Genomic DNA, 19,851 nt, shown 5'->3' with positions numbered 1-19,851 from the left:
AAAATTCAAATTTAATCATTAAAATAAATATTCTTAAATTAATAAAGTAGTTAAAATTTCCCCCTTAAAATTTAATTTCTTTATATAGTTTAAAAAATTTTATTAATAGATTTTTAGATTCTCTTTTAATTTTTACTATTAGAAATTTTGATTAAAGTTTCTCTTGATTTCTTAAAGTTTCTCTTTAGGAAATCCTTAAGTGCAATTTTATATGCTAATCACGTTGTATAAAAAAATAATTTTCAACATAACAACAATGTTGACTTAAAAAAGATATTTGATAGGGGACTTACGGGACCGGGAGTGAATCGAGGGGAAATCCCCGAAGTATCTTGCGAGTTGATCATCCCTTTTTGATATCGAGAAATTAGAGCATGCGCGCTAAAGAAGAAATGAGGGTTGTTGCATTTCTGGGAGGGGCTCCTTGTGACTGACTCAGAATATGCTCTTCTAAGTCTAAATTTTTTTTGGTGACGATGTTGGTCCCTCGTTATTATTTTCCTCGTGCTGAAAAATTAAAAAATAATCAATCAAAAGTGAATTAAAAGTGAACATGTTAAAGGACATTTACAAGAGACATTTCAAGGATTGAAGGCTGATTTGCTTTCCTTGCCATGAACGTGAGTATTGACTAACTTTCCTCGGGGGTGACTATATATTATATAGAAAGCAAAAGAAAAAAAAACCTCTAGGTGTCAGCCATTGCCAGTCAAGTTTATCGTTTTTATCAAATTAAAGAATATATCCCAAAACAATTTCAACTTTAAAAGGAAATTAAAATTAAATGTAAAAATCAATATGTGTCTACGTATATTTTTTGAATAACCGAGAATAGAATATTGCTGCGCGAGTCTTTTATATATTATATAAAATGTCGTCTTCCGGGTAAAGTATTTATTTTTTACACGCGATAAAATAATTTCTCTTCCATGTGAAAAATAAATCCTCTTTTTAATAATTAAAAATAAAATTCATTTCCCATCAACACGAATTGAAAAAAATTCTAGTTTTCGAAGAAAATCTTGATTCTACATTTCTCTAGATCTAAATCCAATTGAATATTTAGAAGCGTTGCGTCTTATAGTGCAATAGATTTTTTCACCTATTTCCTTATTACAGGGCTCGAAAAAGTGAAAGTATTTCAAAATACGGACTTTACGGACCAAAAATAAAAAATTATGGACCAATTACTGACAAAAATACAACCAGTCCGAGTCAAATAGAGAACATTTTACTTAAAACTATAAATTAAATTTTTTCATATAAAACATGAAGATAACCATAACTCCGAGTCAAAGACTCTGAGTAATCGATTTCTTCATGTTTTATAATAATTAAAAATGGCCCAGTGATATAATCATTATTTTATATTATAAGAATATTGTACTTCTTCAAAACTATTTTAATCATGTCAATTCAATTATTATTTTCAAAAATTTTTAACTAAAATTCTAGTTTTGATCAATTATTTTTAATAATTTTTGAAAAATTTCTTTGTCAATTTTCAAATCCATTTGTTTACAATATTCAATTTCACGAAATTTCAATTATTCCTAAATTCTTCAATTAAATGCATATTAGAAAATATAAACATCAAATAATATAAAAAAAATTAAATTCAACTTTTTCAAAAAAATTAATTTCAAAATTCAATTATTTCTAGAAATTCACGCTATATTGCTTTTAATATTTAATTATAATCTAAAATTTTAACTGAAATTCATTTTTAAATCAATTTTTATAAGAAAATTCTACGAGAATTCAATTATTTAAATACAAAAGTAAATAATTTATTGAATAATTGAATGTTTCTGAAAATTGAATTCTGATAACGAATTTAAACAAATTTTTAAATAATTGAATTCTTTTGTCGAATTTTATTAAAACTTGCATGAAAATAATTACTTTTTTCAAGGAATTCAATTAAAATTGTATGAAAAATAATTGAAATTCTGCTATGAATTTTATTATTAGTAAAAATAATTGAATCCTTAAGAAGAATTTTATTACTCTTGAAAATAATTGAATTTCTGCAATAATTCTTAACTTCTCCAAAATTAAATTTTTTTCGAGTGTTTTTAACTTAAATTTTTCCATAAATCCATTATTTTTAATAATTTTTGAAAAAGTTCTTTGAGAATTTTCAAATTCATTTATTTACAATTCAATTTTACAAAATTTCAATTATTCGGAAATTCTTCCATTGAATATGTATTAGAAAATAAAAACTTGAAATAATTTCAAAAAACATTCAATTAAATTTTTTCAAAAGAATTAATTAAGTTTGTTAAAAATATGAAAAATTCAGAGTTTCAATGATTTTAATTTAAAACCTTTTCAAAATTCATTTATTTATAAAAATCCACGTTATAATGCTTTAATATTTAATTATAATCTAAAATTTTAACTGAACTTTATTTTTAAAACAATTTATTTTAGAAAATTCTACGAGAATTCAATTATTTAAATACAAAAATAAATAATTTATTAATATAATGTTTCTTAAAATTATATTCCCATAAAAAATGTTAGCAACAAATTTTTAAATAATTAAATTCTTTAGACGAATTTTAATAAAATTTTTAAGAATAATTACATTTTTCGAGGAATTTTATTAAAATTGCATTAAAAATAATAATTGATATTTTGCAATGAGTTTTATTATTTATGAAAATAATTGAATTCCTAAAAGAATTTTAGTATTTACGAAAATAATTAAATCCCTGTAAAAATTTTTTTTATTTATAAAAAAAAATAGTATTATTGCGAAGAAATTTATATAAAATTAGCAAATATTGAAAATCATTGATTTTGAGAAAAATTTTGAAAATAATTGAAATTTTCCCAAGAATTTGATTAAAATTTTGAAAAATAATTAAATTTCAGAGAAGAGTTTTATTATTTATAAAGATAATCGAAATTTTGACGAGAATTTTTAAAAATTTTTGAACATAATTGAGTTTTTGCGAAGAATTTTATTACTTTTGAAAATAATTTAATTTTTCTGCAATCATTCGTAATTTCTCTGAAATTCTTCAAATTATATCGAACAATTTACGAACTTTTCGTCCTTTTTCAATTAAATTGCGGACTTTACGGACCATTTTTCAAATAAACTGACTTTTACGGACTTGAAGCAAATTTACGGACCTTGTTCGAGCCCTGTTACAATATTTAATTTTCTCCCTTTTATTTTCATTTACGAAGATAGATTTATCCCTCTAAACTGAAATATACGAGAGATAATCAATGAAGAAGTAACCTCATTTATTCACTGAAACCAAGAAAACCTGTTTCAAATTTAACTCCTCAAAATTTTCAAAATTCACATTCGAAAATATAATGAGAATAGATTCTAGAATTTAGTGCAATTTTCAACTGACACATTAAAATGCTTTCATGAAACAATTTCGCTTGAAATACTGGCCAATTGCCAATGTACAGAATGCTCTGAATGACAAGATGCCAGTCTCAATTTTAAACAAAAAATAGAAAAAAATCCTTCTCAAAAAAAAAATTTTTTCAATTTAAAAAAAATTAATTTTCCTTCATTCTTTTTCTTCGGTGACAAAAGTGATAAAAAAACGATAAAATTTCACTTTTTAAGTATTTTATCGCTTCAAAAAAAGACTGTGTGATGTAAGAATTTCCTTTGAGTATATAAAAATAGATTTATTTGAAAAATGTGTAGAATTTTATTAAACGAAAACTATAGAAAACGGGTGGAAACCACAACCAAAAATATCTACGTGCTTAGTCACGTTTTACAGAGCTGTGGTTTAAGGCAAAAGAAAAATTAAAGGAAGAAAAAAAAACCTCTTAATCGCAAGTGCATGGTACCGGTCGTAAATGATTCAAAAATAGTCAATAAAAAGAGAGAAAGAAAAGAGAATTAAAAATATATCCTTTGCTAGTAAATAGCCAACAAACATGTTGGAAATAAATGAACACCATAATAAATTTATTTTTTAGAATGAAGAAAATTATTTTAATAAATCACGAGTCAAATTAATGGAGAAAAAATAATTCATATTAATGCAAAATAAGGTTTTCTTTAACTTTCAAAATCTTCAATCTGAAATATTTTAATTTTTGCACATAGAATTTTATTAAAATTCTTTCGAGGAATTTAATTAAAATTACATACATTCTAACTGAATTTCTCAGAACAATTTTATTATTTATAAAAACAATTAAATTTTTTCGAGGCACTTAATAAAAATAATTGAATTACTTCAAAGAATTTTATAACTTAAAATAATTCAATTCTTGCGATGAATTTTATTAAAATTTTTGAAAAAAAAATGAATTGCTTTCAAAAATTTTTTTCACATTTTCGAAAATAATTGAATATTGTTTGGTTGAATTTTATTAAAATTCTGTTGCAAAAAAATTGTATTTTGTGAAGAACTTTATTATTTATGAAAATATTAAAGTAAAAAATAATAAATTGAAAAAATAAAATTTGTAAAAATACGAATTCAGAATTTAATGAAAATTGTATTGAAAATAATTGAATTTTTCTAAAGAAATGAATCAAAATTTTTGAAAGTAATTGAATACTTTTATTTAATTTTATTAAACTTTTTAAAAACTAATGGATTTGTAACAAAATTTTTTTTATTTATAAAAATTATTTAATTTCTTGCAAAGAATGTTATTCAAATTTTTAAACATAATTGAATCCTTTCGAAGATTTTATTGTTTTTAAATATAATTGAATTCTTACGGAGAATTTTATTAAAATTTTTAAAAATAATTAAATTGCTTCCATAATTAAAATTGTACTAAAATTAATTGAATTCCTATAAAAAATTTTATCATTACTTTTAAAAATCATTAAATGCTTTCAAAAAAATTGTACTAAAAGTTTTGGAGATAATTAAATCCTTTCGGGAAATTTTAATAGAATTGTATTGAAAAAAATTGAATTCTCGCAAAGAATGTTATTATTTATAAAAAAAAATTATTAAATCCTTTTAAGAAATTTAATTAAATTCATATTAAAAAGAATTAAATTATTCTAAAGAATTTTATCAAATTTTTCGAAAATAATTGAATTTTTTCGAAGAATTGAATTTGAATAATAATTGAATTCTTCACAGAATTTTATTTCACTTTTTTGAAAATAATTGAATTATATAGAAAACATTTATTATTCGTGAAAATGATTCAATTTTTATAAAACATTGTATCAAAACTTTTAAAAATAACTCAATTAAAATTGAAAAAAAATATTTTGAATTCAAAACAATTTTAATTGAATTCCTGGGAAGAATTCAATTTTTTTCTAAAATTTTAATAAATCCTTCGAAAAAATTCAATTATTTTTATAAATAGTAAAATTCTTCGCAAGAATAAAATTAATTTTATAAATAGTAAAATTCTTTGCAGGAATTCAATTATTTTCAAAACAATATTTCAATTGAATTCCTCAGATGAATTCAAATATTTAAAAATATTTTCATAAATTTCAATTATTTCCTAAAATTTTAATAAATTCTTCGAAACAATTTAACTATTTTTATAAATACTAAAATTCTTTGAAGGAATTCAATTATTTTCAATTCAATTTTAATAAAATTCTTCTTTATAAAATTTAATTGCTTTCAAAATTTTCAATTAAAATTATTAAAGAAACTCCATTAAAAAAAGTTTAAAAAAAAATTCAAAGAAATTATTCAATAGAATTTAATTAGGAGTTTTTAAAATTTTAATAAATTTCTTTGCGAGAATTCAGTTATTTTCCTAAATAATAAAATTCTTTGAAGGAATTCTATTATTATCAAATTTTTTGATAATATTCTTTGCAACAATTTGATGATTTTTAATACATTTATTTTAAAATTGAAAATACTTGTAAAGAAAAATTTTAAAAAATTTAAGAAACAAAAAAGCAAACAACTAACTTCAAACTGCGAACAGATTACCGAAACATGTACTTTATTATTATTAATTATAATTATAAAATTGAAACAAATTTCAGATTTCGTAACTATAAAAAAAAAAATTCAGATCGAGTGTTAAAAAAAACTTTAAAATGAAAAACGAAAAAAATAAGGGTTAATGTAACTTTGTTTTCGTTTTCCTTCAGTTCGAACGAAATTGTTTATTTTCTTTTCGGAATGGGTGGCTTTTTGAAAGTATGTAAGTTGAACTAAAAACGAAGTGTATACCAGATTCTCTTTTCTTTCTTTCTCTCTCTCTCTCTTTCTCACTCTCGATCCGAGATCTTTTACATGGAAGTTGTTATTTTAAACGCACATCACTCCCCTGTTTTGACCCTCAAATAGATATGCACTCCTGCTTGGTTTTATTGTCTGAAAACCTGGCAAATGATTCAACAAACTTTTTCTCTCACAAGATTTTTTTTCTAAACCTACTAACGTTTCCTAAAAAAGAATTAGCCTTCTCATGCGCCTCTTTGTTACTTCCCCATGTGGAAAACAGAAAAACAATTTTTATCTATTTACATACATATCAATGGAGAGGCACAATTTTATTTTTAAAATTTTCTTTCCATCATCTGGCATTTTTCTTTTTGATGGTCTTAATTTTCAACACTTTAATAACAAAGCCTTATTTTTTAAAATACTTTTTTGTTTTGAAATTAAAAAAATTTTGATGATTTTTTTCAGGTACTGGCAGCAGAAATAATCCGTGCCAACGGAGAACGCGCCGGTAAGACATTTAACAATAATTTATCATTTTTTTTATCAATTAATTATTGTAAAAGTTATTTTAAAGTATAATTATAAAATAAATAAGAATGGTTAAAATTATTCTAAATTTATTCCAATCTCTTCCAAAATTCAATTCTTTTTTAGAAATTTTAAATAATTTTATTCAAATAACATTTAATTTTTAAGGAAATTATTATTATTATTATTCAGGGTTGACACAAAAATTTTATTTTGCTTTAATTTCCCTGATTTCCAGAATAAAATTTTGACTTTTTCCCTGACCCTAAAAAGAATATTCTGATTTACTATAAAAATGATAAGATACAAAAAAAATGTTCTAATACATTTATTGTCGAATTTCTTTAATTGTAAAATTATTAGAAAACATGAATAACTTATTTTTTAATTTTTTAATCATTATTATTTTTCCATAGGAATTAAAATTTTCAAAAATTTCAAATTCAAACAAATTATAATAATTTATGATGACCGTGTGATAAAATAATTATTTTATATATCATAAGAATATTGTTACTGTAACTTTTTCAAAATTATTTTTATCATTTCAATTCAATTATTATTTTCCAGAATTTTAAACTAAAATACTTCATTAAATCAATTATTTTTAATAATTTTTGAAAAAATTATTTGATAATTTTAAAATCCATTTATTTACAATTCAATTTTACCAAAAATTTCGATTATTCAGAAATTCTTGAATTCAATGTATATTAGAAAATAAAAACTTGAAATAATTTCAAAAAACAATCCAATTAAATTTTTTCAACAAAATTAATTCTCCAGAATTGTTAATTAAAAGTATGAAGAATTCAAATTTTCAAAGATTTTAATTTGAAACCTTTTCAAAATTAAATTATTTATGAAAATCCACACTATAATGCTTTTAATATTCAATTATTATCTAAATTTTCAACTAAAATTCATTTTTGAATCAGTTTTATAAGAATTAAATAAATTCTACCAAAATTCAATTTTTTAAATACAAAAATAAATAATAAAAATAATTAAATATTTCTTAAAATTGAATTCTTATAAAGAACTTTATCAACAAATCTTTAAATAATTGATTTTTTTTAACGAATTTTCATAAAAATTTTTGAAAATAATTACATTTTTCAAAGAATTTAATTAAGATTGTGTTACAAATATTTAAATTTCTAAAAAGAATTTTATTATTTATGAAAATAATTGAATCCTTATAAATAATTTGATTATTTATGAGAATAATTAAATTATTGATAAGAAATTTATAAAATATTTGTAAATAATTAAATTCATTTGAAGAATTTTATTAAAACTTAAAAAAATAATTAAATTCCTGTGAAGAATTATATTTATATAACAATTTAATCAATTTAATATAGATATATTAAAAAATTTAATTAATTTCAAAAAGTATTTTAATAATTATTCAAATTTTCCAAAAAACTAAGTTCTTTAAACTTTACTTCTTATCTAAGTTCTTTAAAATTTCTAAATAAATTCATTCAAAATTGAAATTTCGTAAAATTTCAAATTAAAACCTTTTGAAAGGTTTTATTTAAATTTTACGAAAATTTATAAAGTTTATGAACTTGTTGTTAATTTGAAATTTGTTTATAACAATTGTTCATAAAGTTGTTAAATAATTTTTGTCAATAATTTTCACATTAAAGATTCATTAAGAGAACAGTAAAAAATTCGGTGGAAGAAGACACAGTTTTTCAGTTTCAATTATTGTCAATTCTTAATTTGTTTATAAAATTGTTTACAACATTGTTAAACAATAATGTTAAACAATTTTTATCCTCAACATTCATTGCAACTATCAAAATAAGAGCGATATGTAAACAAACAATTTTTTTTCAATGACTTTAAAAAAAAAACAATTTGTTTATAAAAAATGTTTAAAATATTGTTAAATTAGTCATAGTGGTAAAATTTTGCCATAAATGTTATTTGTTTACTAATTTTAGTCATTTGTCATGAGAAAATGTGTCTAGAATTTATTTTTCTGGCTATTCAAAATTTTCTATATTTTGTCGGCCATTTTTGAACCTCCATTTTGAATTTTGAAAAAATTAAAATTTCTAGCAATGCATGAATGTAAATATATCAAGGGACTGTTTTCTCTCCCGCTGGACCGAAACTCACAATGTTACAGTGTGAGGATAGATTCAATGAGAGCTTGAGAGTTTAAAAGTTTTCTGGCTCTATTCTCGCTTCTGAGGGATGTGGGCATTTATTAATAGAGATTAAACTCCGCGTCGTGTCGGGACGTGTGCAAAGTCTCCCGCGCAGACTTTTACGAGATCATGGCAGTTTTACTTAGGCCTTCCTTCCTGAGGTTCTATAAGAAACATCAAAAATCCTCAACTCGCGCTCGCGATTATACAAATTAATATAATCATTGATAAATAATTCACTTTTTTGGTGTGTTATTTTTTTTTTTTTCAAAACGTAGAGAAGAAAAGTTTGTTTTCCCCAAAAAGTCAATAAACCTGCTGAATAAGTGATCAATTTCACCCCCCCCCCCTCATCAGTGACTGCGAATTTCATCAAAAACAATATGTATAGAAAAATCATCAAGTTTCAATTTTTCAAATGAATTTCAAAAGTAATCAATTAATAATTAAAATAATATATGAATGTAAATAATTGCGAATAAAAACTACGCATTTGTCAAGATTAAAAATTTACAAATAAAACGATTTGACTTTAATTTTGACATGACAGATTGGGAATTCAATTTGAAAATTAGTTGGAAAATAATTTTGCCGATAAGTGATACAATAATAAAACGAAAGAGAGCAGAAAAAATGGAAACGAGAGTTCTAGAGTTCCAGAGTTTAAAACGTTTCAAAACAGTTTCTATTTTGTGCTTATTAAGAAAGTGTGACATTTTCTATTTAGGAAATAGAGAATTAGAGACTTGTTGATGAATACGGAATCGAATAATAATTTAGTATAGAAGCAGACGTTGATTTTTCGATTAACAAGAGAATAACGAATCAAGTTTGCCTCCATCTCTCTTTCTCTCTCTCTCTCTCTCTGTCTCTCTCGCTCTCTCTGTTCTCGATTAACTACTCACAATTGGTTCAACAGTTTGGTGCAATTTTAACGCTTGGATGCGTTCGATTGACGTAACTGCTATTATTACAAGAGAAGATATTAAAGACAGTCAGTAACGTTGAGTTTGCCCTTCGTACTAACAACTCATTATCGATTACTACTCGTGGTTGTTATTATTTTTTTTTTTAATTTAATAATTCCATTTGAAAACATTATCAAAACACAATTTCCGGTCGTCGGTTCTCCCTTTGTAAGTTAGTGAATAAAAATTTCTTTTTCAAATCCACGAGCTGAATGACAATATTTAAATGTGTACCGCCTTTCATTAATTTGCAATGTCACCAAATGTCTAATTACAATAACACCAATGATTAATTGCTTATAAGATAATTTTGTTATTGTCAATTCTAATATTTCTCACTTTTTTATTTCTATTCATTTTTTTAATGATTCTGCTCATCTTGATTATTAATTGAATAATGATACTAAAAAATAAGAAAACATTTATTATTATCGCATAATAATTATTCTCAATATTCAATTATTTCCAAAAAGTTTAGTTAAACTCTTCGCAATAATTTAATTATTTTCAAAAAGTTTAGTACAATTTATTCTTAGCAATAATATTCAATTTTTTTATATGTAATTGATAAAATTCATCACCATTATTTCAATTATTTTCTATCAAATTTTAATAATATTACTCGAAAATTTATAAAAAATTGTCAATTCTTTATACGATTTCAACTATTTTCAATACAATTTTAAATAAATTCCACGAAAGAGTTTGATTACATTAAAAAAAATTTAATAAAAATAATTCAAATGGTTCAATTATTTAAAAGAATTTTTAATAAAATTCATCGCAAGAATTCTATTATATTCAGAAATAGTATAATTCTTCACATGACTTCAATTATAATTAAAGAATTTTTTTAAATTCTTTCAAAACAATTCAATTATTCACAAAAATAATGATTGTTAATAAAAACAAATCAAATAATTGAATTACTTTCAAAAATTTTAATAAAATTGTTTTTATAATAATTCAATTCTATTTATAAAAAATTAAATTATTCAAAACTTTTAATGAAATTATCTATTATAAATCCATTAATTTCATTTTTTTTTATAATTCCATTATTTTCAGTACAATTTCAATTAAATTCCTCGAAAACATTCAAATATTTTCCAAAAGTTTTTATAAAATTTTTCGAAACATTTGAATTATTTTCGAGATTTTTTATAAAATTCTTGAAAGTATTTAATTTTAATTTTTAATAAAATTCACTGCAAGAATTCAATTATTTTCGGAAATAATAAAATTCTTCACTATATATAATTCAATTATTATTCAAAAAAAATTTAATAAAATTCTTTAAAACAATTATTCAATTATTTACAAAAATGTTAATAAAAACAGTCCAAATAATTTAATTATTTTCACAAATTTTAATAAAATTATTTATAAATAATAAAATTCTTTAAAGAAATTCAATTATTTACAATACAAATTTTTATAAAAATCTTCAAAACAACTCAATTACATTCATAAATAGTACCTAAGACTATTCACGAGAATTTAATTAATTTTTAAAAATTGTAATAAAATTATTTGTAATAATTCAACTTTTTTTTCAAATAATAAAATTCTTTAAAGGAATTAAATTATTTTTAAAAATTTTTAAAAACTTTTAATGAAATTATCTATAATAATTTTATTAATTTCACAATTTTTTTCATAATTAAATTTCATTATTTTCAGTACAATTTTAATTAAATTCCTCGAAAGAATTTTAATGTTTCAAAAAAGTTATATAAAATTCTTCGAAACTAATGAATTATTTTCAAAATTTTTTATAAAATTCTTTAAAGTATTTAATTTTAATTTTTAATAAAATTGACAGCAAGAATTCAATTATTTTTAGAAATAATAAAATTCTTCACTGGAATTAAATTATTATTAAAAAATTTAATAAAATTCTTCACTGTAATTCAATTATTATTAAATAATTCAATATTATTTACAAAAATGTTAACATAAACAATCCAAATAATTTAATTATTTTCACAAATTTTAATAAAATTGTTTAAAATAATTTAATTATTTTCATAAATAATAAAACTCTTTACAGGAATTTAATTACTTTTTAAAAATTTCAATAAAATTCTTCTTATGAATTTAATTATTTTCAGAAATTTTTGATAAAATTCTTTATAATAATTCAATTATTTTCATAAATAATAAAATTCTTCTTAGTAATTGAATTATTACAAAAGTTTGTAACAAAATTCTTTTTAAAATTATTCAATTATTTTCAATACCGCAATTAAAATTTAATTCCTCACAACAGTTTAACTGTATTTTAAAAAATTATCATAAAAAAATCAATAAAAATTCCTTCCTAACATTTTTATTTGCATTAACATGTTTTATTTCGTTAATTAATCTAAATCGTAAATTTTTAATACATTTCTTATCAATTTTTTGTAGGTACCGAATTTTATTTTTCTTCTTTTCTTATAAATGGGAATAATCTGAAATAAGTTTTCAAAGAATTGGGAGAAAAAATTTCTAATCTAGATCTAATCTTTGCGTGATTCTGGGAATTATTTTTTTTTCGATAAATGATGATACATAAGTCAAAATTCTGCTTATTTGTTGAGTCAGAATTGTGTTTTGAAAATAAAAGAATGCACGTTAAGAGAGAAAGGGAGAGATATGGTTCGAAATATGGAATTCTAATAGAAAAAATAATATACCTGTAATAGTGTCTGCTTCATAAAAAGTAACAAAAAGTTTAGATTAATTTTTCAAATTCAAAAGAGTGCGCAGTAAAAAAAACTACTCTTATGACCCTCATATTTACATTTAATAAAGTATAATTAAATAATGAAATGAATAAAATGAAATAAATAATGAAATGAATTAAATAAATAATAATGAAATTAACTAAATGAAATAAATAATGAAACGAATTAAGGAAGAATCTGATGGACAGTCAAAACAAAAGTTAGTTCAATGTCATAATTTCCTATTTTAACCGAAAAAGACAAATTAAATTTTAAATTTGTTTTGGTTGAATGGTGTACATTTTTATTTTCAACATTTTAAACGATTAAAAGTTGCGTTTGAATAAAAATTACAATTCTTTGTCAATAAGAAATATTTCTTATTAACTATTTTCTTATATTTAAATACAAACATTCAATTTACCATAATTATTGTAACTGTAACTGTTTATACATAGTTCTTTTTTATAAAAGTTATTAAGATGAATTACTGAAAATATTTAACCAAAAATGTTGAAAGTAACTGATTTTTAAAAAATTATAATAAAGAAATTCTTAAAATTAATATTTTAAATATATTTAAATAATTTTTGAAAGTTTATAGGTTTTTAATTTATACAATTGAAAAATTTACAAATAATTGAAATTTAGTAAAATCTGTTAACAATAATTGAATTTTTGAAAAATATAAAAAGAAATAATCAAATTTTTATGAAGAATTTTAATTTTAAAAATGAACATGATTTCTCCAAAATTTTAAAATGTCTAAAAAAGTAAATTAAAAAAAACTTTAATTTATTTTTTTCGAAGATAATTATCTTCGAACAAAATAAATCTAATAAAAATGAATCTTAAAAAATTATAATGAAACAATTATAAGACTCAGTGTTTTAAAAATATTGCAATGTAATGTTACGAAAATAATTGAATTTCTTTTATGAATTTTTGTACAATTTAAAAGAAACTAATTTTTTGTTGAATTTTAATAAAAAATATTCACCATGATTGTTTTCTCCAAAGTGTTAAAAATAATACTAAAAAATTTTAATGTTATTATTTTTTGTACGTATTTGAATTTTCGGAAATATGTAATTGAAATTATTAAAAAAAAAATTGAATTTTAAAAAATTACAAGGAAAAAATTCTATAAGTATTACTTTTTCAAAAATATTTTAATATAATTTTTAGAAGCTAATTTTGATTAATTTTCATATTTATAAATTTAAACTTGAAGATTTTTCATTAAAATTTTTGAGAATTCAATTATTTTCAAATTTTACAATTAAAACTCCTCAAACGTTGATTTTCAAAAATTGTAATAAAATACTTGAGGAAAAATCAATTATTTTTAGTTAAATTTTACAAAATTTCAATTATTGGAAAATTTTTTAATTGTATATTTCAAAAATTTAATTAGAAAAATCATTCAAAAATAATTTTTGAAAGATTGTCTATATTTATACTTTTTACACTATAAAAATCGTAATATATTGCATTTTATACCAAAAATATGGTTTTTGTGGCAAAACTTGGAAGAAAAGTCGAGAAAGTCGCAATTTTTGAAAATAAGTCGAAAAAATATTCGAGGCCTGAATTCTTTTCGCTTTCACCTAAACAATTGAAAAATTAAAGTGTCTTTTTCTTTTAAAATACGAAATTATGACATTGGATTAACTTTTGTTCCGATTGTTTGTCTAGTTCTTCCTTAAATGAATTAAATAAAAAGTAATTAAAATTGAATTTTAATATTTCAATGAAAACAAAATAAATTTATATATTTAATTCTCAAATCCCAACGATCGGAAATTCTGATCAATAATTCAGATAGAATTTTTATTGTTTTTCTACTTATTTACCAGTTAAATCAAAGTAGAAAAAATTTTCCAAAATTATAAATTTTTTTCTTTTCAAATCCCAACGAATTTTTTTTTACTCATTTAACGGTAAAATCGAAATAAAGAGGGAAATTTCTCCTTCCTGAAAAATGTCAAACACCTATTGTTTTGAAATGAAATAGTTGCAAACTAAACAGAAAAATGAAACTCCCTTTCTTTTGAAGAAAAAAAGCTAAGGACTGCATTTTTATGATTCACAAAGTAGACAGAAACTCGAAACCCCTCTATGCAACTTTAGAACTCTCAATTCCAGATGTAATTAGGGTCTTTGTTCAAGTATACAGCAGTGCGTTTATGAGTTTAATTGAGTGACGTCAGCGTGATCATCGCCAGTGATCACATGAAATGCAATAGAATCTTCACAGTCATGAGGAGACTGGATCATCCATTTTTCAAACATTTACCAGTGTTTTAAAGTTCTTATTTTTCCTCTGCTCGTATCCGAAAAAAAAACAGAAAAGTGCTTTATAAAACATTAAAACGAAAACGTAAAAGAGAATAGGAGATTATAGAAGATTCTCAAAAAGTAGAACAAGAAAAAAAGAGTGAAATAAAGTATAGTTGAAAATCAACTATGCTTTAGTGAAGAAACGCTTTTAGTGAAGGATTTTCAAATGATGCTAGTGCTTCTACTTTGCGTCATCATGAAGATAGCAGAGTTCTCTGTGGGGCGAGTTAGTTCCCCTTTACAAACTCAAACACGACCGCCACAGCCATGTTGCAATAAACGAAAGCGTCGAGATCGGCGACAAAGCCGGAAGTCCAATGACAAATGCAAATGCTGTTCTCTAAAACGTAAGATCAATATCGAACAATATCTTTCTACAATTATAAATTCAATCTTTGAAAATTATTCTTCTTACGAAGATTTTGTCAAAAACATTGCCTAGTTCTCCTCTTTCAGTATAAATTTCAATTATTCATTTTTCTCTTTTGTTTCTGTTAACTCAATTTAAAATTTATTGTTACTTTAGACATTTAAAAGACAAAATTCACCTTGTTCGAAACTGTGAAAATTTCAAAAAAATATTCTTACACGGAAGAAAAATAAATATTAAATTTTATAAACTTGTTTTACACTTTATGTAATAAATACGACAAAACGAAATTTCGATATAAACGTTACTAAAGATTAAAAAAACTTACGTTTCTGTAAACGTAAATTTTTTTATGTATTTACTTCAAATGTCAAACACTAAAATTTTAATTTCAATTTCACTAAATTTGTGGCTGAAGTTCGCAACGTTTTTAGAAACGCAAAAAACCAAACAATTTTTTTTTTGAAGGTATTTATTTCTACTTTTCATGTTCGTAAATTTTTTTTTAAAAACTAGCAAATGTTACGCGCGTTTACGCACAAAATTCTGCATTTAATTTTTATTATTATGAGAATTTCCAATTTTTTTATATTCAAATATCAACATTAATTTATAAGTAATTACAGTTGCAAAACTTTAAAATATTCACTTATTAACTAATTAATTATTATTTTCTATAATATTATAAAAATTCTTCGCAAGAATTCAATTATTTTCATAAATAATAAAATGCTTCGATAAAATTTAATTATTTTCAAAAATTTTAATAAAATTCTCCACAATAATTCCATTATTTTCATAAATAATAAAATTCTTCGAAAAAATCCAATTATTTTAAAAAAATTTCAATAAAATTCTCCGCAAGAATTCAATTATTTTTAAAAATAATAAAAATCTTCGAAAAAATTGAATTATTTTTAAAAATTTTAATAAAATTCTCCCCAAGAATTCAATTATTTTTAAAATTAATAAAATTCTTCGCAAGAATTCAATTATTTTCATAAATAATAAAATGCTTCGATAAAATTTAATTATTTTCCAAAAATTTAATAAAATTCTCCACAATAATTCCATTTATTTCATAAATAATAAAATTCTTTGAAAAAATCCAATTATTTAAAAAAAATTTCAATAAAATTCTCCCCAAGAATTCAATTATTTTTAAAAATAATAAAATTCTTCAAAAGGATTCAATTATTTTCATTAATATTAAAATTCTTCCCAAGAATTCTACTTTTTTATAATTAATAAAATTGTTCTTTAGAATTTAATTTTTTTCATAAATAATAAAATTCTTCTTAAGAATTCAATTTTCTTCATGAATAATAAAAATCTTTGTAGAAATTCAATTACTTTTAAAAATCTTAATACAATTCTCCCCAAAAATTCAATTATTTTTAAAAATAATAAAATTCTTCAAAACGATTCAATTATTTTTAAAAATAATAAAATAATTGAAATCTTGCGAAGAATTTTAATTAAATTCATAGAAAACTTTTATTATTTAAAAATATTTTTAATTAAAATTCCTCGAAACAATTCCATTTTTTCCCAAATTATATTTTTTACAATTAATTATATTTTCCAGTCATAAAAACGAATTTTGCTTCTGTAATTAAAGATCCCAATTATTAAAGAACTGGTTATAATTTTCTTAATTATAAATCATCGTCAAATAAATTAAAAAGTAAAAAGTTTTAAATCTTAATTTTTTGAAGAACTTTTTTGTAATCTTTATACTAAAATGAAAATAAATCGTCGAATTAATTTATCGTTTTTAAAAACTTTGCGAACTTAGATCAAATCTAATTTCATATTTAAGTATTTTTAAAGTTCAGTGCTTTTTATACAAAAAATTTCTCTTTGTCGCAATTTTTTCCTGAAACTCTAAAATACTTTTATGAAATTGACTAATACTTTCAAATATATTGTAGATATTTTGTAAAATATCTTGTCACGTATTCGCAAAAGATAAAAAAAAATTCCTATTCTCCTAAATAATTATGCATTTAAATAAAATCAAACAAAAAATATAAACAAATTAAACCGAAAAATGTTTCTAATAATAAATACCTTGTCAAAAAATTGTTCTTGTAACCTTGTTATTTTCTTCTTTTTCTACCATCTTGCATTCTCACCACACGACAATAAATTACCATTTATTGTTTGAAAGAACAGTCGAATCAATTCCGCCCATTGCTCCCAAATAGTCTTTTCAGATTTATTTTTCTACTGAATTCCAAATTTTCTTCACTGAATTCCAAATATTTCGCTCAACGAAAACTCTCTCATGAAAATGAATGCGGTCGCTCGTTCATATGTTAGTCCTTCTACGAAGAAAGTTTGCTATTTCTGGCCCACACCCGTCGTTAAACGGCTGGAAAATAATAAAAAAAAAATGAACAAGTTGTTAGCAAAAGTCATCTGGAATGTAAATAAAGTATAGAATCTGTTTGTAGGCGCCACGCGCGTGACACATTTAACTATTAGACATCAAGAACTTTGTGGTTGCGCCATTGTCTGCAACATACATATAACAAAGCATCTTGTTATTTATTTATAAAGGCGATATATCTTTGAATGGTAATCGTACGAGACTGGGAGGAATAATATTCATTCTAAACAAATCTTGTCAATTCTTCATATCAAATGAAAGAAATTCTATATTCCGAAAGGATTTTATATTCTTCAGTATAGTTATTTTTCTGATATAATCTATTCAAATATATTTTTCTATTTTTACTTCTATTTTTTTCATTTTCTATTTTCAATCTGATATGTATTAAATATATTTTATCCCATTGTGACGAATTTTTAAATTTTTGTCCTAATTAAAATTATTGTTAATTAACACTGTCTAGTTAAATTAATAAATATTAAAGAAGAAAGAGACCTAAAAAAGAAAATTTTGTGTTTGTTGACAATTCTCAATTTATATTAATGATTTTTAAAATATTTCAACTTTTAATAATTATATTTGAAAATATTTTCATATTTTCCCGTTTATTATGAATAAATAAATAAATAAATATTTCATTTTTATGAAAAATATTCAATTTTATTAAAGTATTTTACAATTTCATGAAAAAATTGCGAGAAAGAGAAATTTTGTCAAATAAAAAATTCTAAACTCAAAAAAAACTTGAATGAATTTCAGTGAAATTAAAATTTGATTAATACATTCATTAATTCAATAAAAATTACTTTTTCACATTATTTATGAAAATAATTGAATTCTCTTGCAAAAAAATAAATTATTTATGAAAAAACTGAATTCTTGAGAAAAATTTTAATAAATTTAAAAAATTAATTTAATTTCTATGAAGATTTTTATTATTTATGAAGAAAATTTAATTTTTGAGAAGAATTTTAATAAATTAAAAAAATTAATTTAATTTCTTTGAAGATTTTTACTATTTATGAAGAAAATTTAATTCTTGAGAAGAAAATTATTATTTATGAAAAAAATTCAATTCTTGAGAAGAAAATTATTATTTATGAACAAAAATTCAATTCTTGAGAAGAATTTTATTATTTATAAAAAAATAGAATTTTTAGGAAAAATATTAATATTTATGAAAATAATTAAATTCTTGAGAAGAATTTTATTAAATTTTCTAAAATATTTGAATTTCTTTAAAGATTTTTTTTATGAAAAAAATTAAATTCTTGAGAAGAATTTTAATAAATTAAAAAAATTATTTGAATTTTTACGAAGATTTTTATGATTTATGAAGAAAATTGAATTCTTGAGAAGAATTTAATTATTTATGAAAATAATTGAAATCTTTAAAGAAGCATTTTATTATATATGTGAATATAATGGAATTCTTGCGAAGAATTTTGTTCAAATTTTTGAAAAAGTAAATAATAATTAGTTATCAAGCAAATTTGTTTAAATTATGTATCACGGAGGGTGTCTACTATTTTCGTTCAACAAAATTCCCGGTTCTTTTCCCATCAAATTTAAATTTATTTGCTTTCAAAAATAAATAAATCTACAAATGGCTTCAAAAATTTTAATTAGAGTTTTTATGAATAATTAAATTCTTTTGACTAGCTTCTTTAAATTTTTTGAAAATAATGTTTTTTTTAATAATTTTAATTGAAAATTTGGAAAATAATTGAATTAAACAAAGAATTTTTTCAATTTTTTAAAATAATCTTGTCTGATCATAATTATAATTGAAAATTTGATTAATTCAATTTTATTCAAATGCATTGACACTAATTAAATTTCTGCGAAGAATTTTACTATTTATAAAAGTAATTGATTATTTTCCAATAATTTAAGTAAAATCATTTAAAAGAATTTAATTATTTTTAATAGAATGTAAAGAAATTTTAATTATTTCAAAACTTTCAATTATTTGTTTATAAAAATTCAATTATCTTGAAACAATAGAATTGAAAAATTTCAAAAATCTTATTTTTCAGAATTTTCATAAAAACTTTGCGAAAATTTAATTTTATTACAAAATTTTAAATATGTATCTTTTTTTAAATTAACTAATAAAAATTTTAATTATTAATCTTCGCACTAAGAAACACGAATACATTAGAATGTGACTCTTTATAAAATTCAATTAT

At 21.1% G+C, this 19,851-nt stretch overlaps 1 protein-coding gene across 5 annotated transcripts in view; it reads left to right on the top strand.

Annotated features, from left to right (window-relative positions):
- The first annotated feature begins 289 nt into the window (after window positions 1–289).
- LOC122509202 overlaps window positions 290–19,851 on the top strand; it is a 46,109-nt gene continuing 26,547 nt past the window's right edge. For 3 of the 5 annotated variants that reach the window (XM_043623051.1, XM_043623052.1, XM_043623049.1), the window contains exons 1-2: window positions 9,001–9,300; window positions 14,721–15,238. In XM_043623051.1, coding sequence (XP_043478986.1) covers window positions 15,058–15,238 — 181 coding nt within the window. In that variant the 5' untranslated portion in view covers window positions 9,001–9,300; window positions 14,721–15,057. Of the gene's footprint in view, window positions 621–6,638; window positions 6,682–9,000; window positions 9,301–14,696; window positions 15,239–19,851 lie in introns of those variants that run through there. The other 2 variants (XM_043623053.1, XM_043623050.1) reach the window with 2 other exon arrangements.

Source organism: Leptopilina heterotoma, unplaced genomic scaffold, assembly GCF_015476425.1.
Source record: "Leptopilina heterotoma isolate Lh14 unplaced genomic scaffold, ASM1547642v1 Lhet_6, whole genome shotgun sequence".
Lineage (NCBI taxonomy): Eukaryota > Metazoa > Arthropoda > Insecta > Hymenoptera > Figitidae > Leptopilina > Leptopilina heterotoma.
This window is presented reverse-complemented; position numbering and strand designations above follow the sequence as displayed.